The 17,759-nt window shown below is 52.5% G+C and overlaps 6 protein-coding genes across 6 annotated transcripts; 2 read left to right on the top strand and 4 right to left on the bottom strand.

Annotated features, from left to right (window-relative positions):
* Positions 1–1,243: 1,243 nt before the first annotated feature.
* Positions 1,244–2,926, bottom strand: COCMIDRAFT_86096 (uncharacterized protein; the record flags this gene model as incomplete). Its single annotated transcript, XM_007686473.1, has 6 exons — positions 1,244–1,508; positions 1,563–1,958; positions 2,029–2,287; positions 2,343–2,477; positions 2,543–2,705; positions 2,903–2,926. The coding sequence occupies 6 exons, from the start codon at positions 2,924–2,926 to the stop codon at positions 1,244–1,246; spliced, it is 1,242 nt and encodes a 413-aa protein (XP_007684663.1).
* A 1,158-nt stretch (positions 2,927–4,084) lies between these two features.
* On the top strand, positions 4,085–5,068 carry COCMIDRAFT_33737 (uncharacterized protein; the record flags this gene model as incomplete). Its single annotated transcript, XM_007686441.1, has 1 exon — positions 4,085–5,068. One exon carries the CDS (start codon positions 4,085–4,087, stop codon positions 5,066–5,068), a length of 984 nt encoding a protein of 327 aa, XP_007684631.1.
* A 956-nt stretch (positions 5,069–6,024) lies between these two features.
* On the bottom strand, positions 6,025–8,855 carry COCMIDRAFT_2323 (uncharacterized protein; the record flags this gene model as incomplete). The annotated part of the gene is made up of 6 exons (XM_007686404.1): positions 6,025–6,165; positions 6,217–6,357; positions 6,466–6,940; positions 7,023–8,139; positions 8,224–8,575; positions 8,646–8,855. 6 exons carry the CDS (start codon positions 8,853–8,855, stop codon positions 6,025–6,027), a joined length of 2,436 nt encoding a protein of 811 aa, XP_007684594.1.
* A 467-nt stretch (positions 8,856–9,322) lies between these two features.
* Positions 9,323–11,997, top strand: COCMIDRAFT_23434 (uncharacterized protein; the record flags this gene model as incomplete). Its single annotated transcript, XM_007686420.1, has 5 exons — positions 9,323–9,645; positions 9,805–10,101; positions 10,132–11,117; positions 11,545–11,679; positions 11,750–11,997. 5 exons carry the CDS (start codon positions 9,323–9,325, stop codon positions 11,995–11,997), a joined length of 1,989 nt encoding a protein of 662 aa, XP_007684610.1.
* A 774-nt stretch (positions 11,998–12,771) lies between these two features.
* COCMIDRAFT_23433 (uncharacterized protein) lies at positions 12,772–13,212 on the bottom strand (the record flags this gene model as incomplete). The annotated part of the gene is made up of 1 exon (XM_007686419.1): positions 12,772–13,212. One exon carries the CDS (start codon positions 13,210–13,212, stop codon positions 12,772–12,774), a length of 441 nt encoding a protein of 146 aa, XP_007684609.1.
* Positions 13,213–14,467: 1,255 nt separating this feature from the next.
* COCMIDRAFT_33735 (uncharacterized protein) lies at positions 14,468–16,776 on the bottom strand (the record flags this gene model as incomplete). The annotated part of the gene is made up of 6 exons (XM_007686440.1): positions 14,468–14,715; positions 15,074–15,185; positions 15,277–15,311; positions 15,853–16,078; positions 16,190–16,247; positions 16,694–16,776. The coding sequence occupies 6 exons, from the start codon at positions 16,774–16,776 to the stop codon at positions 14,468–14,470; spliced, it is 762 nt and encodes a 253-aa protein (XP_007684630.1).
* Positions 16,777–17,759: the final 983 nt, after the last annotated feature.

Genomic DNA, 17,759 nt, shown 5'->3' with positions numbered 1-17,759 from the left:
CGAATTTCTTCGGTATATCGGACGCTTGCGGCCCCCCTTCCGCGCGGCTAAATCTGTGGTGAGGGAGGGGGATATTCAATGGGGTGGTTTCAGAATGGCGTGTCCTCGTGGTGCGATTGCTTTCGTGGGGGTTCGTTTTTTTTTCTTTCTTTCAGGATAGCGGGGGTTGGGGTTGAGGGTTCGTTTGTGAGAAAGAGGTTTGGAGCGTGTGTAGTTTTATGAATAGAGGGACATCCATAGAGGAAGGCTTTGGGTATGGGAAAGCAAAGGAATGGTGGGGGAGCATTTTGTACTACGTGCAACACCTGCCTCAAGATCACGCAGTCAAATCAAGCTTTGTACCGAGCTTCCTTCCAATCAGCGGGAGGGACAGGGAAAAGGGCACGTCACTGGCGCGTGGGCGGCTCTGACTCGTATGATCTCAACGCTCAGGGAGAAAAGAACGGGTGGTATGTGAGTACATGCCTCATCCACGCTGGCGGAATCACCCAAGCACAGTGACCACGCACAGGGGGATACCATGTGTGATGCACAAAGTGGATCCTACTATCCATATGTACCGACGTTACGCCTCTCCCGTCACGGCGGAAGATCGCCTCAGGGTTTTAGCGGAGCAAACAAAGCATTCATGCGGGAAGGGGGAGGGGGGGCCCATGGAGTTGAGACAAGACAAGCCCAAGGGTAGTCACCTCACCTCGCCGAGGGCTGGGCTAGGGAAGGGGGGACAGCAGCTGGTCTATGCAAGACGATCACAGGACTAGAGGACTACTCAGAAACCGGTCGGAGCTGAGATGTGCTAGTAATAAGTATATTAGCCTATCCGTTCTGTCGGAGTGGATTCACCCGAGTCCGGTAGCGGGAACAGGCTAAAGACCGCCCGAACGGGGGGTTTTTTTCTTGCTTCGATCTTCGCATGCCCCTTCCTGGGGGGTTCTGCAGGGCGCCACGTTGTGGGGAGACACTAAAAGGGCTTGCCCTAGCATGGATCTGACAGATCCGGCGATCGCTCAAACCTGGTCGTCGAAGTGGAGTCCATTCACGCGTGGGTCAGTGCGACCGGGAAATATGCCATGATACACTGCACCATGCCGCCGATCTGGGGGTTACATTTAAACAGTAATTGCGTGTTTCATGGCTGGGAGTCAGGCAGGGATGAGTAGAAGCAAGGAGGCCACTCGGGCGGTAGTGGAAGTTCTGCTCAAATGAACAGTGCAGTACGGATTTTACTAAATACCAGCGCGATCTACTTTAGCGACCAGATGCCGTTTTCTTCAATGATATCGATAGGACGGTTTTCATCCAGAGATCTTCGGCCAGCCTCTAGAATGGCTGTTGTCGCAATGGTGTTCTTCAAAGTTGGTAGTGGCCGCGCGTCCAATTCTTCGAGAGTGATTTCACCCGCGTTGAGCTTGTTGACGGCATCAATGAACTTTTCAAATGAGATGTATCCGTAGCCAATTTGGCCTGCAAAGTTGCCCTCTTCATCAGGGGCGTACTTCATGTAGAATCTGTAGCTAGTCAATACACGAATCGGGGGTTTCTCTGTTTTCACTCAAACTTACGGGTTATACCACAGCAAGCCAGTCTCGTCATCAGTGACGTCGTAACCGCGCTTAGCCTGGTTGACGCGAATTTCTCCGGTGGATGCCATGTAATGGAAATACTGATTTGAGTGTACACCTGCTTTTTGCGGTGCTGCCCAGCCAGCTGTGTAGACACCGGTTCCGACTTTGCTGGGGTCATCCTTCTTCACCCAGTTAGTGAGCAATGTGATGGTGTCTTCGGTAGCGGGATCGCAGCCCAGGCCGGTGGCGATCCCCTTTGCTGCACTCGCCATGACGCGTACTGGTTTCCAACCAGGAATCATGGACTCGTTGATGTCGATGTGGTGAGAGTTGAGGTAGTAGGAAATGTCAGAATCCACACCGGCCCATGCTTTGAAAGTCTCTAGCTGGCTCCTGGGGGTTTCATTAGATACTGCTTACATTCTGCGGCAAACCGAGAAATCAAGGCGGAAAAGAAACATACTTTGGCTGGCTCATGTACGAGTAAAAGTAGTTGAAATCGCCCAACTTCTGCGCCCTGAAGCGCGCATCAGCGTACGCAGGGTCGTATCGCTTGTGGTGCTCAATGTACACGAATACATTGTGCTTCTTTGCTTCCTCGAGGAGTTTTTGATGATGTTCTAGCAACTTGACTGCGGGCTTTGTGATGAGAACGTGGATTCCGCGCTCAATGGCGTAAAGTGCAATGGGGTAGTGAGTGGTGTCGGGCGTAAAGATTGTAACTAACCGACGTCAGCGTTATTGCAGGGGTAGTTTTACTATCAACTCGCAACTTACTCGCACTGCCTTTTGGAAGCGCATCAATCGCCGCCTTGTAGGCATTTGGGTCCGTCTTGCCCTCTTTTGGAAACTCCTCAAAAGACACATCCAGATTGTTGTATGCCTCAGAAATGTTCTTTTGCAGATGTTCACCTGACGTCAAATCAGCGCCTTGCATATGGGGGCATTTGCAGTCTGGGGCAGCATTTGTTACTCACGGATTGCAGGAAATTTGCCGCCGGATGTACCGACCATGGAAAGTTTGCCCACTTTGCCCCGTCTTCGGAGGTCAAACAGTGTCAAACCTACGACACCAACCTTTTTGTCAGACTTTGAGGCGCCGCCTCCAACGAACCCGGTCGTGTACTCTCCAGTACCGACCTAGACAATGCATTAGTGTATAGTTTCGCTAAATTGATTGCGCTCATACGAAAGTGCTTGAGGGGGCGACGAATAAAGCCGCATGCAGCTTTCAGTATTGCATGACATGTCACGAGCTCGACAGCAAGGCATGATGGGGTAAGAGGGAAAAGGAGGAGAAAAAAATGTGTTATCGACAAAGGACTAGTAAAACTTACCATGAGAACTTCTACCGGCGCCATGATGAATGTCTATTCTGGTGGTGAAACGGATAGTCCGACCAGGTAATTGTGAGCAACTCCGGCAATTTCAGCAATGCCAGTTGTTCCAGGGATTCGAGAGAGGAGAAATAAAAGGGGGACCAGCTGAGGGCTTAATTTGAAGAGCTGTCTGTAACCAATACCCGATACATAGCCTCGTCGGCGTTTGAATGCATGTCTAGATGGCGGAAGATATATCGCCAAGCAGCGCGATGAGGGGCACGAGGGGCACGAGGGGCGCGCGTGTGTTGTGGGCACAGCCGCGGCCGGATGACGTTAGAGCATGCTGCTGTTCGTGGGGCTGAATGCGCTGTGCTGTATGGATGAAAAAAGAGGAGGCCCTGCAACGGCGGGTTTTCTTTGGCTGCTTGTGCGTAATGCTATATGATGGAGTCTCGTCGGACAAATAGAATCCGCGTCAGCCCACAAGCATTGGGCTGGCTGGGTGTCAGCGGAGAGAGAGGGATTATGTTGTATAGGTCGTATGTTTGTGTGGTACCGGTAGAGCTCCGAGGGTGGTGGTGGTGGGGAGGGGGGCCTTGCAAAGTTTCCCCAGGGCCAAGGATGAAACCCCCACGTTGACCACGACAGCCGCCATTGGTGGAAGAACATCAATGTAGCATTTACAGGGCAGACGTCGGGGGACGGCGAGACTGCGTCTGGCATGCCACCTTGTCTTGAGCTGCAGCATGTTTCCATCCGACAGCCGCCGTGTTAGTCACTACTGTACAAATGGCCGCAACTCTGTTCCCGCCCTTCGCGCTCATGTAGCCCGAGAGCCGTCAGATGGCCCACCGCGTTGCCCCCCCGGAGTCTGATGCTGTCACTGCCACAGGCGAATCGAGGACGCGCAATCAGCGAGATATTGACCACGGTACCACGATTAGGCTCTGCCGCACTTAGCTCTTCTGGCCTCTAATGCACCGACTGTCTCCATCTCGCTGTAGTATTAAAGCTGACCTGACCCGTGCTCCGGCCATGGCGGCTGCTAGTCTTTTTGTCCATCCAAACCTTGTATTGCTATCCATCCATTACCGTCTATAAGTATATGTACATATACACATATATACACATATATACCCCTCTCTTCTCCTTTGCCGTTTACGTGCATCCTGATTTGATTTGCCCATTGTAGCAATCATGGCATCCAACGGTAGCGGCACCAATGGCCACACCAAGCAACGCACGCCTCTCCGGCCAGGCATCTACTCGCCTACCATGACTTTTTTCAACCCAGAAACCGAGGAGCTAGACATTCCAGTTATCAAGAAGCACGCAGTACGACTTGCCGAGGCTGGCCTCGTCGGTCTGGTCACCATGGGATCAAACGGAGAGGCCGTGCACCTCTCGCGAGCCGAGAAGACTGCAGTCACTCGAGCCACACGTGAGGCTCTCGACGAGGCTGGCTACCAAAACGTGCCCGTCATCGTAGGCGCATCCGAGCACGGTATCCAGCTCACCATTGAGCTGTGCAAGGAGGCCGAGGCCGCCGGCGGCGAATATGCCCTCATTCTGCCCCCCAGCTACTACCGCTACGCCATTGACGAAGACGCCATCTACGAGTACTTTACCAAAGTAGCAGACGGCTCCCCAATTCCCATTATGCTATACAACTACCCAGGTGCCGTGGCCGGCATCGACATGGACAGCGATCTCCTCATCAAGCTAGCTAAGCACCCCAACATTGTCGGCACAAAGTTCACCTGCGGCAACACAGGCAAGCTCACACGCGTGGCTCTGGCCACCAATGCTTGCACAGCCAAGTCCAGCCCCGGTGGCTACATGGCCTTTGGCGGCATGGCCGATTTCACCGCCCAAACCGCTGCCAGCGGCGGCTCAGGCATCATCGCCGGCGGCGCAAACGTTATCCCCAAGACGTGTGTCAAGGTGTGGAATCTCTGTGCACAAGGCAAGTACGAGGAAGCCTTTGAGCTGCAAAAAGTACTCAGCAAGGGCGACTGGGTCCTGACCAAATCCGCTATCCCGGGAACAAAGTCGGCCATTCAGTCATATTACGGCTACGGCGGTTACCCTCGCAAGCCGCTCAAGAGGCTGTCACAGGAAAAGGTTGATGCTGTTGCCGAGGGAATCAAGGAGGTCATGGAGGTGGAGAAGAGTTTATAGTCTAGTTGTTCTGGGAGATGAAAAGAAAAAAATATATATCCTTTTTTGTTTGGTTGTTACGTTCATGGTAGTCCCCACCCCTCCCCCCCTTCTTGCATGTCCTTTTTTTTTGCTAACCTGAAGATGCAACACACTACATACACCGGAACCCAGCCAAACTAGCGTCACACAACTTGTGCGTGATATTAAGAGGGAGAAAAAAAAGGGAGACAGTCGCACCTTCACTACTATTAGACCCTGAAACGGCGCCGGAAATACCCACTAGTTTCCTTTCTTTTTATTTCTTTTATCTGGCTATTCTGTCCACGGGCGCTTTTCCATGGCACATTTTCGCTGCTCATCAGTGAACTAAAAATTAACACTGTCTCCTCTGGTCGACACTACGTCGGCGCCTTGACCCGATGCAGAAGCTGCACCGACCGCGCTAAGGAGCATCTTCTGAGTGTCCTCCCTTCGCTGGCTAGCCTCAGACCCTGATTCATGACACCACACCCCCATGTAACCCACTCAGCGCATATCTGGGGGAAACGGCCGTAACGCTGTGTTTCGCTTCCTTCTTCCCTTCTCATTGGCTTACTATGATCGGTGGACACAAAGCAACGGGTGGTGGTACAACAAAGGTAATCGAGATCAGAAAAAAAAAAGTCAAAATACGAGGCATCGATACCCGCTTGCTTTGCTTGATTGCATTGTTCCCGAATAGCTTCAAGGAATAGAGAAGAAAGAATAGAAAAAACATTACAAAGCAAAAGGTTTTGAATGTACAAGTCGAGTCGTGATGAAGCGAAGCGCGCCTTTTTTTAGTTTTCCGTGCCATCGTAACCCCGCGCAGTTTCCCCCACATAGTCGTAATCGTACAAATCCCTGGGTAATAATAGTGTTTTAGCCAAACCAGAATCCGTCCAGTTTGCTCCCTGACGCCGAAAATTCACTTGCTTAATGCAACCCAATCCCATCTAAATTGCTAGGCCGTTGCCTAAACTGGTCCATCGATATAGCGAGAGCACCTCTCTCCGTTTGGCTGGTGTCATCTCCCTCGCATGGCCATGGCCCTTGATTTGAGCCAATGTGGATATCATAACTTTCCGGAAGTTACGCTGTGCCAAGTCAGTACCCTGCAGATTCGACTAATTATGCAAATAGCTCACCTGATACTCCGTGTTGAGCGTCACCACAGCGGCTTCGTGCGCCCGTACAATTGTTTCGCAGGCACGAATCACATTCTCGTTGGTCTCAGTCGACAGCTTGTCAGCCAAGAGCAGCAGAATCAAGCTTCCTTGAAGCAGATACTGTTGATTGGTTAGCCAGATTTCCCACAAAAACAATGCAACAAGATTAGGGCTGGCTGTCTCTGGAAACTGCCAAACCCCATCAAATTAACACGGAGTCTCACTTACCATGCCGAACAAGTAGGGCATGAAGGATAGGTCCGGATCAACATCCAGAATCACGTCGACTGCATGGGCCGCTGTGATGGCATTCGAAGTCGCGGCGAGGAAAGACGGTGAGCACACCCACATGTTGTCGTCTTCCAAAAGCGCTACTGGATCCCATTTGCCGTGCAACAGAATATGGAGCACGTGCATGATGTGCGTGGCATATGCGGCAACCTTTTTTGTTTGGTGAATCCATTCTGCTCGAACCGGATCCGGTGTAGTGTTTGGTTGTGCTTCCTCATTCGGGCCGCAGCCGTATTGCGCTTTGAACTCCTCAATGCTGTACGCGTATCGCTCCAATTGGCGGGTAATTTCCGCCTCATGAAGTTCCCAAGATGACCGCTGACCGAATCTGGGGTGGTTCTTTTGCGCGTTCAAATCTACAATGTCGCCAAGGATTGTCATCAGCGGCAGGAAGAAGCCAAAAACATCGTGTCTGCATCACGTCAGTACGGCTCAAATGACAAATTACCGAAATGAGACGTCGCAAATGTCTCGGGCAAGGGGACTGTACGTACGATGTGCACTGGAAGTTGAGCCCTCGCTTCCGTGGTCCTGCGTGTCCAGTGTAGAATTCGCCCTGTTGCCAAAGAGTGTCGGGAACTGGTTGAAATAGATCCTCGCACTCATTGTCGAGCATGGCCAACGGGCGGTTGTAGCAGAGTCCAAGATGTCGATCGACCATGTAAAGCAGCCACCACAGCCGCCGCCTCTCCTCTTTCATTTCTTCGATGATGGCTGCAGCTGGAGTACCTGCAGGTGCTTGAGCACCGGTGCCGTCTGTTACGCCAATATCAACTTCTCCGTCAGTCGCGTTTCCTTCGTGTTCTTTAGACGGCTTTTGAGACAGTTCTCGGCCCAGCTTTAGCTCCCTAGCCAGCGACCACGCCGCATTCCACCATCTCAAAGAAGCCGCCTTGTACTCGCTTGCTGAAGTAACCACTCCGAGGTTGATATACGTAGCAACGTCGTCCAGTGTGCTGGTGGGTGGCAATGCTCCGTCAGCTCTTCCGTCATACCTTCCTATTACCCGATCCACGCCAAAAGCGTCGTGAGCAGCAGATGTGATGCCAGGTCCAGGGGTGAAGCCGTGCGAGGATGGAGAATGGACCAGGGGTTTCAACAGTTCAACGGTCAATTTCCACAGTTTTTGGCTAATGATGGCTCTTGCTGAAGGTGATGACGTGAGATAACTGGCCTCGCTGGTTTGAGCGGCAACCCAGAGCATGCTGGCCAGCAGGGCTGGACTGCATCGCCTTGGGTTATGTTGGCGCAAAAAGCTCCGTTTCCTAAAGACGGATCCGAGAATGTATGGTGAGACGGGCTCCATGAAGACGGACGAAGAGCTCTGGAAGTAGAATTCGAGAAGATCGCAAGCGGTGGGAATGTTCATGATGCTACCAAGATGTGGTAGTAGCGGCTTCAGTACAGGGTATCTGCAAGAAAGCATGGGGCCGCTGTGCTGTGATGAGTTTGCGCTAACACCTGACTGTGGTGATCCAGTGTCTGCGGAGCCATAGCTGTGAGGTGAGGATTGGCGTGCAGCTTGTTGGTAGTGCATGTGGTAGGCCATGTTTGCGTATTCAGTGGGGATGGATACTGGAGTGCCATTGGAGCCGGGTATGAGGTGGATGCCTGCTACCTGTCAGCAAATCCAAGCCAATGCAGAGTACTTCGCATGCATGTGCGCAGTACTCGAGGCTTGGTCGTTCAACGTACCATTCATGGCATACATGAGCTCCTCGCGCGGCATCTCAGCGTGCATTGGGGGGTAGGCGGCACCTGATCCAAGGAGCAAAGGGTCGATCATCATATGGTTGACGGGAGGGTCAAAAGCGGCACCAGAATTCAAAGCCTGCCAGTCACCTGTGGGTAAGCCAGTCTTGGTAGATGGGAAATGCTGTACGACGGGCGTGGCTTCTGATTGCGACCATACATCTTCTTCCATTTCGTTCATGACGTTTGGCCTCTCAAAGTAACCGTTAATTCCATTTGGCGTCTGTGGGCTACCACCACCGCCGCCGCCACCTGCAGCGGCCTCTTCTCTTTGCTTCTGGATGTGTCGCGGGACCTAGGGAGGGTAAGTTTGGGAATGCATGGATGGGGTAGGTAGGCAGGCGTGGGGGTGTGGTTACGCTTACTTTTCCTCTGCGTTTCTTTTCACGGTTGTACTGGCAAACATATTCAAGTTCTATGCAGCGCGAGCATGGTGCCTGGCCGTTACACCGTGTGCGCATACGGTGGCAATGGTCGCATGCGCGGCTTACTCTGCGCTTGACTGGTGCTGAGCCTCTTCGCTCAATCTTTGCGGCATCCTGTGCTGGTGCTGGTGCTGTTGTTGTGGACTCCATGTCTGTGAAGGGTCAATCAAGTTGAGAGACGTGAGTCCAAGTGGGTGCCCTTTTTTTGTTGGTTGCTAGAAGGGGTGGTGAGCAATTGGAAGAGGTCAAGGTGGCAAGGGCACGGAGGCGGACGCACTGAGGCAGAATTGTTGGTGGCGGCCTCGATGAAGAGGCTCGAGAAAGTTAGGAGAGAAGCAAAACGGGAGTGACGTCGGGGGAGAACAGTCGAGGAGGAAGGAATCGGCAGCGGTAAATCTGGGGACAAGCGCGGGTCATGGGATACTTGGGGAGCATATGTGGGCCTGGGACAAAGGTATAGTGGTGCTAACTAGGTGCCGAGGAGACAGGCGGGCCAGGACGAGGGCTGCAGCGACGGTTTTGCAGGGTCAGTGTGACGATCTGTGGCTTGAAGATTCCATGCGTCCACGCGGGCTTCGAGAAGCGAAGTCTGGTGTGTAGCAATATCAAAAGGTGGAATGTTTAATTCCAACACCCATGCATGGATGTACGAGGGGCGGCCCATTGGCTACGGCAACCAGGCTCTGGGGCAGCTCGTGGCAGGCATCACGACACGGCTGGCAGGGGGACCGTTGGCGGCGCAAGAGGGCGCCATTGGAACGGGTAAAACGACTTTAGCCGGTGGGTGCTCACCTCACAGCGAGGGCAAAAAGCGGGGCTGCACCACCACCGACGACCAAGACTCGACTAACAGCAGACTAGCCGGCGCGCACACTCAGACTGGCAGACTACTGACTACTGCGGACGAGTGTGCGTACGGTAGCTACTTAGTGCTAGGCAAGTGAGCATTGCTGCCGGCGTGTACATACAACATGTACTTACTTGGATGTTGCTATTCCAGTCTGGCCGTATCCATGTCCCTGTCCATGCCCCCCCATGCCCATGTCCATGTCCATGGCACACTGCCACTGCCACTTGCACTCACTCATACTGACGCTAGGTACTCGAGGATAGACGCCAGACAGTTCACGCCTAGCGCCTTCCCTTGGTCCATTGCTCGCTGGTCGCTGCTTCCTCCTGGAACGTCGACGACGACTCACCGCACGTCAGCATTGCCGCCCATGCCTGCCTGCCTGCTGCCTGTTCCTGCGGCCTTCTCCAGCTTGTGGCTTGTCGCGCCTGACCATGACAAACGCTGCCGCGGGGCCGAGTCTGTGTCTCTTTCCTTCTCTCTTGCGCAACTGCCCCAGCCCCAGCCCCAGCCCCAGCACCGTCTGAGCCATTGTATATACGGTAAGTACGGGGGGAAAGTAAATACACTACGTAGGTACATGCCATCTCCACCGCCACCCCTCTCCTCGCCTCGCCTCGCCTCGGCCAATACCAAGTACACATGCACACGCTCCACTGTCTATTGCCCGTTGCCCGCTGCCCGCTGCTGGCTCGACCATGTACATCCATCCATCCATCCATCCATCCATCCTACTTCCTTTCTCGTCCTGTTTCTGCTGCTGTGCCCTGCCACTGAAACCCCCCTCGCCGTGTTGTTTCATGCCCACTACTTAGTAGATAACCATAATGCTCCTGCTGTTGCTGTTGCTCCGTCGCGGCCCCCGCCCACCATCACACGTCACAACGTCAAAACATGCCACATGAAACCCAATGCCGACGGCGAACTCCTCGTGGCCGGCGCTGCCTTTGCGCACCCGCCCGCGAAGCCACCCCCGGCAAAGGCCTCGAACTCACGAGCATGTGCATGCTCGAGTCCTCGTCGTACCCACATGGCTCGGCCTAGCCTGCGACGACGTGGTTTCCGGCCTGCTTGTGCTCACTACTTGGGTGTAGACTCGACTACCGCACATCAGCACCAGCACTGTGACTGCACACCAGCACCAGCACAGTCCGGCTATTGCGCTGGGTCAAGCCTGTCGACCATGTACCCTATTCACACTGCCGGGTCCTGGCCACGCCCTCGTGCCCGCTCATTGTCCAGTGCCACCGCCGCTGATGCTCCCGCCCTGCACCACCGCGCACAAGCACACGCCGAGGGGCTCGGGCGGCGTTTCTGGCAAGCTAAGCGAGCCCACCATGCCTGCAACCCCGACTCCGACATGTCCTCTTCGGCCAACATCACCATTTCCTCCGTCCAAATGTGGAACACCACGCATTGCCCGTATTATTATCAAACCTGCCCACGGCCCTGCTCGCCCTTCCAGATGCAATGGCGAACGGTTCAGCTGATGGCCGTCCACTCCGTCCCCAGCACATATAAGTGGACCGCGGTGGATCTGCACGACAGCATGCCACCGGCGGGTCCGCTTATTACTTCCCACGGGGGAGGGGACAGCCTGGCTTTTCTCGCCCTTGGTGTCCCAGGCACACTCCCATCCACGCATCCCACACACATCATACCAAACCCCTTCCTTCACATAACTCGCTCGTATTAATCTTGCACTCGTCTCATTTCTCCATTTGCTGCATTCCACCACAATTCTCTGCAGCATGCTGTTTCAGCCACTTGCTAGCGCCCGCATGCGAGCACCTCTCTACCAAGACGAGGCCGCTCCCCGAAGCAGAGGCATGTCATTATCGTGCTCCTCCGTGCTGTGATCGCCGCAATTTCTGTCCATGCAATCTCGTGCATGGAGATGAGAGTGCAATCGCCGGCCCGTTGAACGTGCTTGTGCACCCAGTCCTGCCTGCCTGGCCGATAGACGTTGAAATTGCTTCTTTCTGAAAGACTCCGAATGGACAACTGCCCAACACGCCCACCTCCCGCTTTGGCACCAGCCCACACACGGCCAGGACGGGATCCACAACGGCCGTACCTCCACACTTGGGTCTGAACAGTGTGACCTTCGCCGGGCTCCTGCATGTAAGCGACAACGTCTCGAGCAAATCACACCACGACTTATCTCTCGTCAACGCTGCCCACTCCACTTCAGATTGCACGCTGGGCCACTGCAGCCAACGCAAAAGAGGCCACAAACCCATGGCAATCTGGCCACACAGCTCATACAGCTTTTTTCATCGACCTGCTGTATTGGTTGCAAGCCAGAAAATGACCCACGCGCTCCCTTGTAGATTACCTGACCGCTCATCGCCTAGACGCCCCCACAAGGCTGCTGCCATGCACTGCGCACTACCCTACACCTACAGTGACGCCAAAGCACATGTTCGCAGAGTTTTGTAAAGAAGATGCCCGTGTCCAATTTGATTTATTTTTTTTCTTTGACGGGCCCTTGCCACGCGCTACATCAAGGTGCTTAGGTACGGTACACATACTACAAGTCCCGTATATTAAGGGTCCAACCATAAGCCACTTGATCATCAGCGATATAAAAGGACTTGAGCCACACCTCGGTACATGGCCGCAGGGCAGCAGGGCAGCAGGGCAGCAGGGTAGCAGTGCAATGCAATCCTCCGGCATAACCTCACTGGCGAGATGGCGTCGCCTTCTGCCCGCCCTCGTGTGTTACTTTTTTTTCCATGCACCCCGGATTCTCCCACCAGTGAAACCCGGGAATACGAAGGTGCACCAAGATCTTGGGATGAGGGGCAAGCGTCAGTGTCAGCGTCGGATTTCGGATCAGTGGATGGTGTGTGCCCGTGCTACAGAACCACGCTGGCACTGGCGAGAGCCCTGTGTGCCCTGTCCCGCCAACCCTTTTTTGCATCATCATCATTCAATTGATTTGACTTTGATTTGGCTAGTAGGGTAATATTAACCGTCGCCATCGAGGCTGATGCAGTAACACGCTCGATTGGTGGGGTGGGCGCCGCGTACCGCAGCGGCTGTGCCATTGCAAAATAGCCGTAGTCCAATTGCTACGGCTCCACACCCTCACGGCTGGGAAACCAAGATCTTCCCCCCAGTCCCGCCGTCGAGGGTTAGGCGGGAGCCCAACCAGCGAATCGTCACTTGTTGCTACCGCCGCGTCGCATGAGCGGCTCGCACGATCATGCATCATCGACTATTAATGCGGGGGCGAGTATTGACCTGGGGTAAAGAGCTGTCGACAGCTGCCGCTGCCGCTGCAGCTGGTGGTGGTGATGATGGTGGTGGTGGGTGGGTGTGCATGCTGACTGACGGACCCAGACAGGTGTTGACGCCAGCTTGACAACGGACAGACATGGACACCAGATTGTTTGATGAACGGGAGTGGGTGGGGCAAGAAGCATTGGCACTGGCACTGGCACTGGCACTCACACTCTGGTCTGTCTGGCAGTTGCGACTCGACACACACACTGCCCTAGCCTGCGTGCCTGCCCTGCTGATGAGGTGCATGCCCAATATGGATGATGATGCAGGTGCTCTGAGCGTCCCTGGACTAAAACACACCGTCTTCTCCTCTCGCCCTTTTGTCAAACTCGTCAGACGCCCTTCATGGCTCTTCGCCGGCCACATCTCACGAGACCCTCATTGACCTTTGTTTTTCCCGTTACAAGGCAAGTTAACCACTGCAGTTCCGACCGACTGACCCCCGTCACCCAAAGAGTCTAATGCAAGTTTCGGGATGTTGCAAGCCCGCCTGCATGGTGCACACAGCACACAAGCATCCGTCTGCGTCTGTTCATCTTGGCGACCCTGTTCCCCCAACGCGCCCCAACGCTTGTCGCCACCCCTCAACCCGTTTCATACAAATGAGGCGTAACGCGAATGACAAGAATCGGTGCGTCTGCGGCAATACACGCCATGGTTCGCGGCGCTACTTTGACTGCTGCTGTTTGCACAGCTGGCTCTGGCTGGGAGCTAGCATCGTGCCGACATAGCGTGATATCTTTGGCTGTCCATCCCTGTTGCATAATCTGAGCGTGGCGAGCTCATCCAGTCCCAAGGGTACCTACTAACCTTACCCCTGACATGCAATGAATTACGCAACGCTACAATATGGCAAGTACATTCCGAGGTTCACCACTACCGCTGTCGCTTCCTTTTCTCCATTCACACAAGTCACGCCCCTGCCACAATTTCGCGGCTTACGCCCAACCCAGACTAGCCGGCTTCTCTCGCCAGCCACACTCATGGCGTAGCGACAGGATGAAACATCCATCTATCGAATATGTTCGTCCGTATATATTCTGCCAAGAGGGTGCAAGGAGTTTCACGATCACCATAGACTAGATCGGATCGCCCTGCCCTGCCCACATCGGAATACCCTTGTTTCTGAAGCCGATCTAGAATTCCGCAAACAGGACTTTACCGACTCTAGAAGCATACCCATTTACGAATAGCAGCTCCCCAAGTCTCAGGTCAGCCGAGACAATCTTCCCCAAGCCTGGGACTTGGTTGACCGAGAGAAGGTCTGCGTGACTCACGATGCCACGGCACATGACAGTTTTTTTTTCGTCCTTATCCTTTTCTTTTCTCATCTTCTTCCTCTCCTTCTCAGGTGCTGACTGACAAAAAGGGAGGGTGTCAGGGATCGCATTCGTAGTTGCGAATGAGTGTCACACAACACATACACACATCTCAATATGAAGGACACTAGTAAGCAGTAGAAATCCCCAGATCCGGGATATTACCATGTCGGCTGCATCTAGTCAGAAACTTGACGCTACTAAGAACAGCATCTCCACATCTTGTTTACATACAATTAAGAATGCTTGCTCTTAGAGGAACTGTTATCAGCTGCGGACTAAAAGTCTACGCGCGACCTACTCTACTTTTGCTTCTCGGCGTCTTCCTTCATGCCGGCCTGGACCCACGCCCGACTCTTAGCAGCCTGCTCCTCCATCTTGGCCTTATCCTTGAGCAACTCCCTCATCCTGTGAGGATCAGGGACGTGGCGGCCTTTCTCCACCCCCTCACGTGCTTCCATTCGGTCCAGCCAGGCCTGAACGGCAGGGAACTTGTCCAGGTCGACGCCTGCCCAGCCGGCAGCCGCTCCCCATCCATAGTGAGCAATGTCTAAGGTTTGGTTAGATGAAGGGATGTGAGAAATTAGGTGAGATAAAGAGTGTGTGTGTGCCTTGGGAATGAATAATGGAGGTAGTAATAATCTCGGGGACGGACGGGGAAGGGGCTTGCCGGCTTATTGCATTTCGGTGGGTTGCGGGAGAGCCCCATCCGCCGCATACATAAGGTTTTGCAACAAACCAGTTTCATTTTCTTTTCTCAACCACCATCGAATGATTGATGATGGGGAGACAGGAGCAACAAAACGGCTATGCGTTGGGCAGAGGGGAATGGGAGGGGGAAAGTGCAGGGTGCGCCCATGTTTGAACACATGGATTGGGTAAGCAACAGGATTGCCAACGCTACTCACCGGCAATGGTGCACTTTGTGCCGCACAGGTATGGCCTATTGTCCGAAGCGAGATGCTTGTCGAGGACAGAGTAGAGACGGCGTGTCTCGGTTTGGTACCTATTCACACCATACTAAATCCATGGAGAAACACAAACGTGTCAGCACTCTTTTCCTACTTTCATACGTGTATGCATGACGCAAAAGGCTGCCTGATTTGCTTACCTCGATATGCTCGGGGGCATAACGCGTGAAATGATCTGTTCAACGGAAATTTCTGTTAGCCTTGACCCATTTCCCTTTCTTTTTTTTTTCAATGCGCCTTTTTGCTCTATTGCCCCTCTCTTGACAGCCCCTCTAAACCCTTTTGTAGGTAACGTAGATCACAAGGCGGCTCGAGGATCTTTGCCTCTGTTTGGCAGTTTCCCCGCCTCGGTTCACTCCCCCCACATCCCGAGGTCAGATTGATTGAGTGATGGCGGGAGCCCACCTCAATCAAACCCAACCCGCCTAACGCGCAACTGCGTCGCCATCATGTTGCTTAGGGATCGCTAACAGAAAATGATGACCCCTCCCTTTCCCCCCTTTTGGCTAAGCCCTGCCTTCTGGCCTAATCGTTGGTCCCCCTCATTCGCGTACACCCCCTCTCTTACAAAGATCTTGATAATCACATCAAATTCCGAACCCCCTCAGCCAACTCAACACCCTTCCCCCTCCCCCTCCCCCACGAGAACAAACTTGAAAAAAAAGAAATGTTGTTAAAAAGCTTAAAGAAAAGAACGAAAGAAAAGAGAGACTTACTAGCCTGTCCCTGCATAGGTCCCACACCAGCATTCTGGAAAAACAACCAGTTGTTCATTTCGAACCACTCGCGCGAGCCCTTGGGGAAACTAATCTTGTGCTCGGTGTCGTAGCGCTCGACGAGGTACTGCATGATGCTGCCGGACTCGAAGAGGTTGATGGGTTTGCCGTCGGTGAAGGTGTCGGTTAGGGCGGGGATGCGGCCGTTGGGGTTGATAGCGAGGAACTTGGGTGGTTATTGTTGGGATGATGATGATGATGATGTTTTTTTTTCTCGTTTTTTAGACGGAGAAGGATATATATATGTATATAATCCAGAGAATTGGGATGGGCTTACCCAGTCTTCTTTTTGGGTGTTTTTGGATATATCGATCTTGTGGACTTTGTAGGGGAGGCTGGGTGAGGGTTAGTTATTCTGATGTTTTTCTTCTTCTTCTTGAGTGGTATGTGATGGGGTTGTTCGATACGAAGTGCTCTCTATGTCCAAGAGTATGGAGATGATAGAATATGTGTGTGATGATGCCATCTTGTACTAGAGGTTGGGCTAAGTGTAGGGAAGGTGACAAGATTGAAGGAATATTCTGAAAGCAATATACCAGCATCGTATAAGAAATCTGAGCAAATGGCGATTGCATCTCGCTACTCATCGTGAGGCTCTAAATATCTTCTTGTGTTTCTCGAGATGAAGTGACACGATGCCAAGTGTCCTGTTTGTGGATGTATACGATCAAAAAGAGAGAGACAAGGTCATACGACAACAAAGGATAACAAACAGAACTGATTTAGATGACATGACATAACAACATAGGGAGATATATTCGTAAAAACAAAATACACTCACCCCAGCTCCTCCAAGGTAATGGAGATCTTGATGCCATTCGGCGTCTGCGTCGTATAAAGCGTGATATCAGATTGCTGTGACATATTTGCGGTTGCCCAAAAAAAAGCGTAAGTCCCTAGTGTTTGAAAACAATAAAAAGTTTCGAACGTTTCTTCTTTGCTTAAATGCGACAATGAAACGTAGATGGCACGTTTTATGAGGATCAAGCGCGCTGTTTAATGCTGGCAAAGTGGGGTTCAATGAGGGGCACACAAGTATGACGAATTTTCTTGTTTTTGCTTTGGGGGGAAACACCGCCGACACTAGGGTCTTTGAAGGTATCTGGTACTCGGGCTTGGAGCTAGTAATGAGGCCGCTTTGCGTAGGTTGCGAGCTTGTTAAAGTACTATTAATGCGCGCACGTTTTGATGGGGGGGGGGGGGGCGGTGTACTTATTAGGTACCTTGCTGCATTGGTTTAGATTGTACGAGTAGACTAATTGCGTGATATGTTTTATCACGGGCGTGCTGGGTAGGAATAGAGTACTGTAATTTTTTTACATCTCGATGTTGGGTAGGGCTCACTTCAGACAGCCAACTTTTTGAGGAACTGATAGTTGTAGGGACGGATTGCTAAGCATTCACATGTGACAAGTATACAAATGAGAAATCTTTTAAAAAACCAAGTCCATAAGAATATAGTAGTAGGCATTGACTTGTAGGTATCTATCCTTAAGCTTTATATTATTGTTTCGATGGATCCGCTTCATCGTCTCGCTTATGGCACTGTCGGGGAAGCTCTAGTGTTGATAATATTTTGGTCTGAGAACAGAGAACGAGCTTTCTATTAGGAACGATTTCTTTCCCGTCACTGGTTGTTGTGGAGATATTCTGAATAAGATCAGATTATCAACATGGGTTATTTCGGGATGATATGTGTTGTGGTATAAGATTGGTTGTTTAGATCTGCCAGAGATCTAGCCTATATAAAGAATAGCAGGGGTATGTTTTTGCAATCAAGGGTATTCCTTGGCCAGTATTATGCTTAAATACTTAACGATAGTCTTAGATAGTTCTTGAATAGCGCG

The sequence above is a fragment of the Bipolaris oryzae genome (assembly GCF_000523455.1).
Source record: "Bipolaris oryzae ATCC 44560 unplaced genomic scaffold scaffold_19, whole genome shotgun sequence".
In the NCBI taxonomy this organism is placed as follows: Eukaryota; Fungi; Ascomycota; class Dothideomycetes; order Pleosporales; family Pleosporaceae; genus Bipolaris; species Bipolaris oryzae.
Note: the sequence above shows the minus strand (reverse complement) of the source record. Positions and strands in the feature narration are given on the sequence as shown.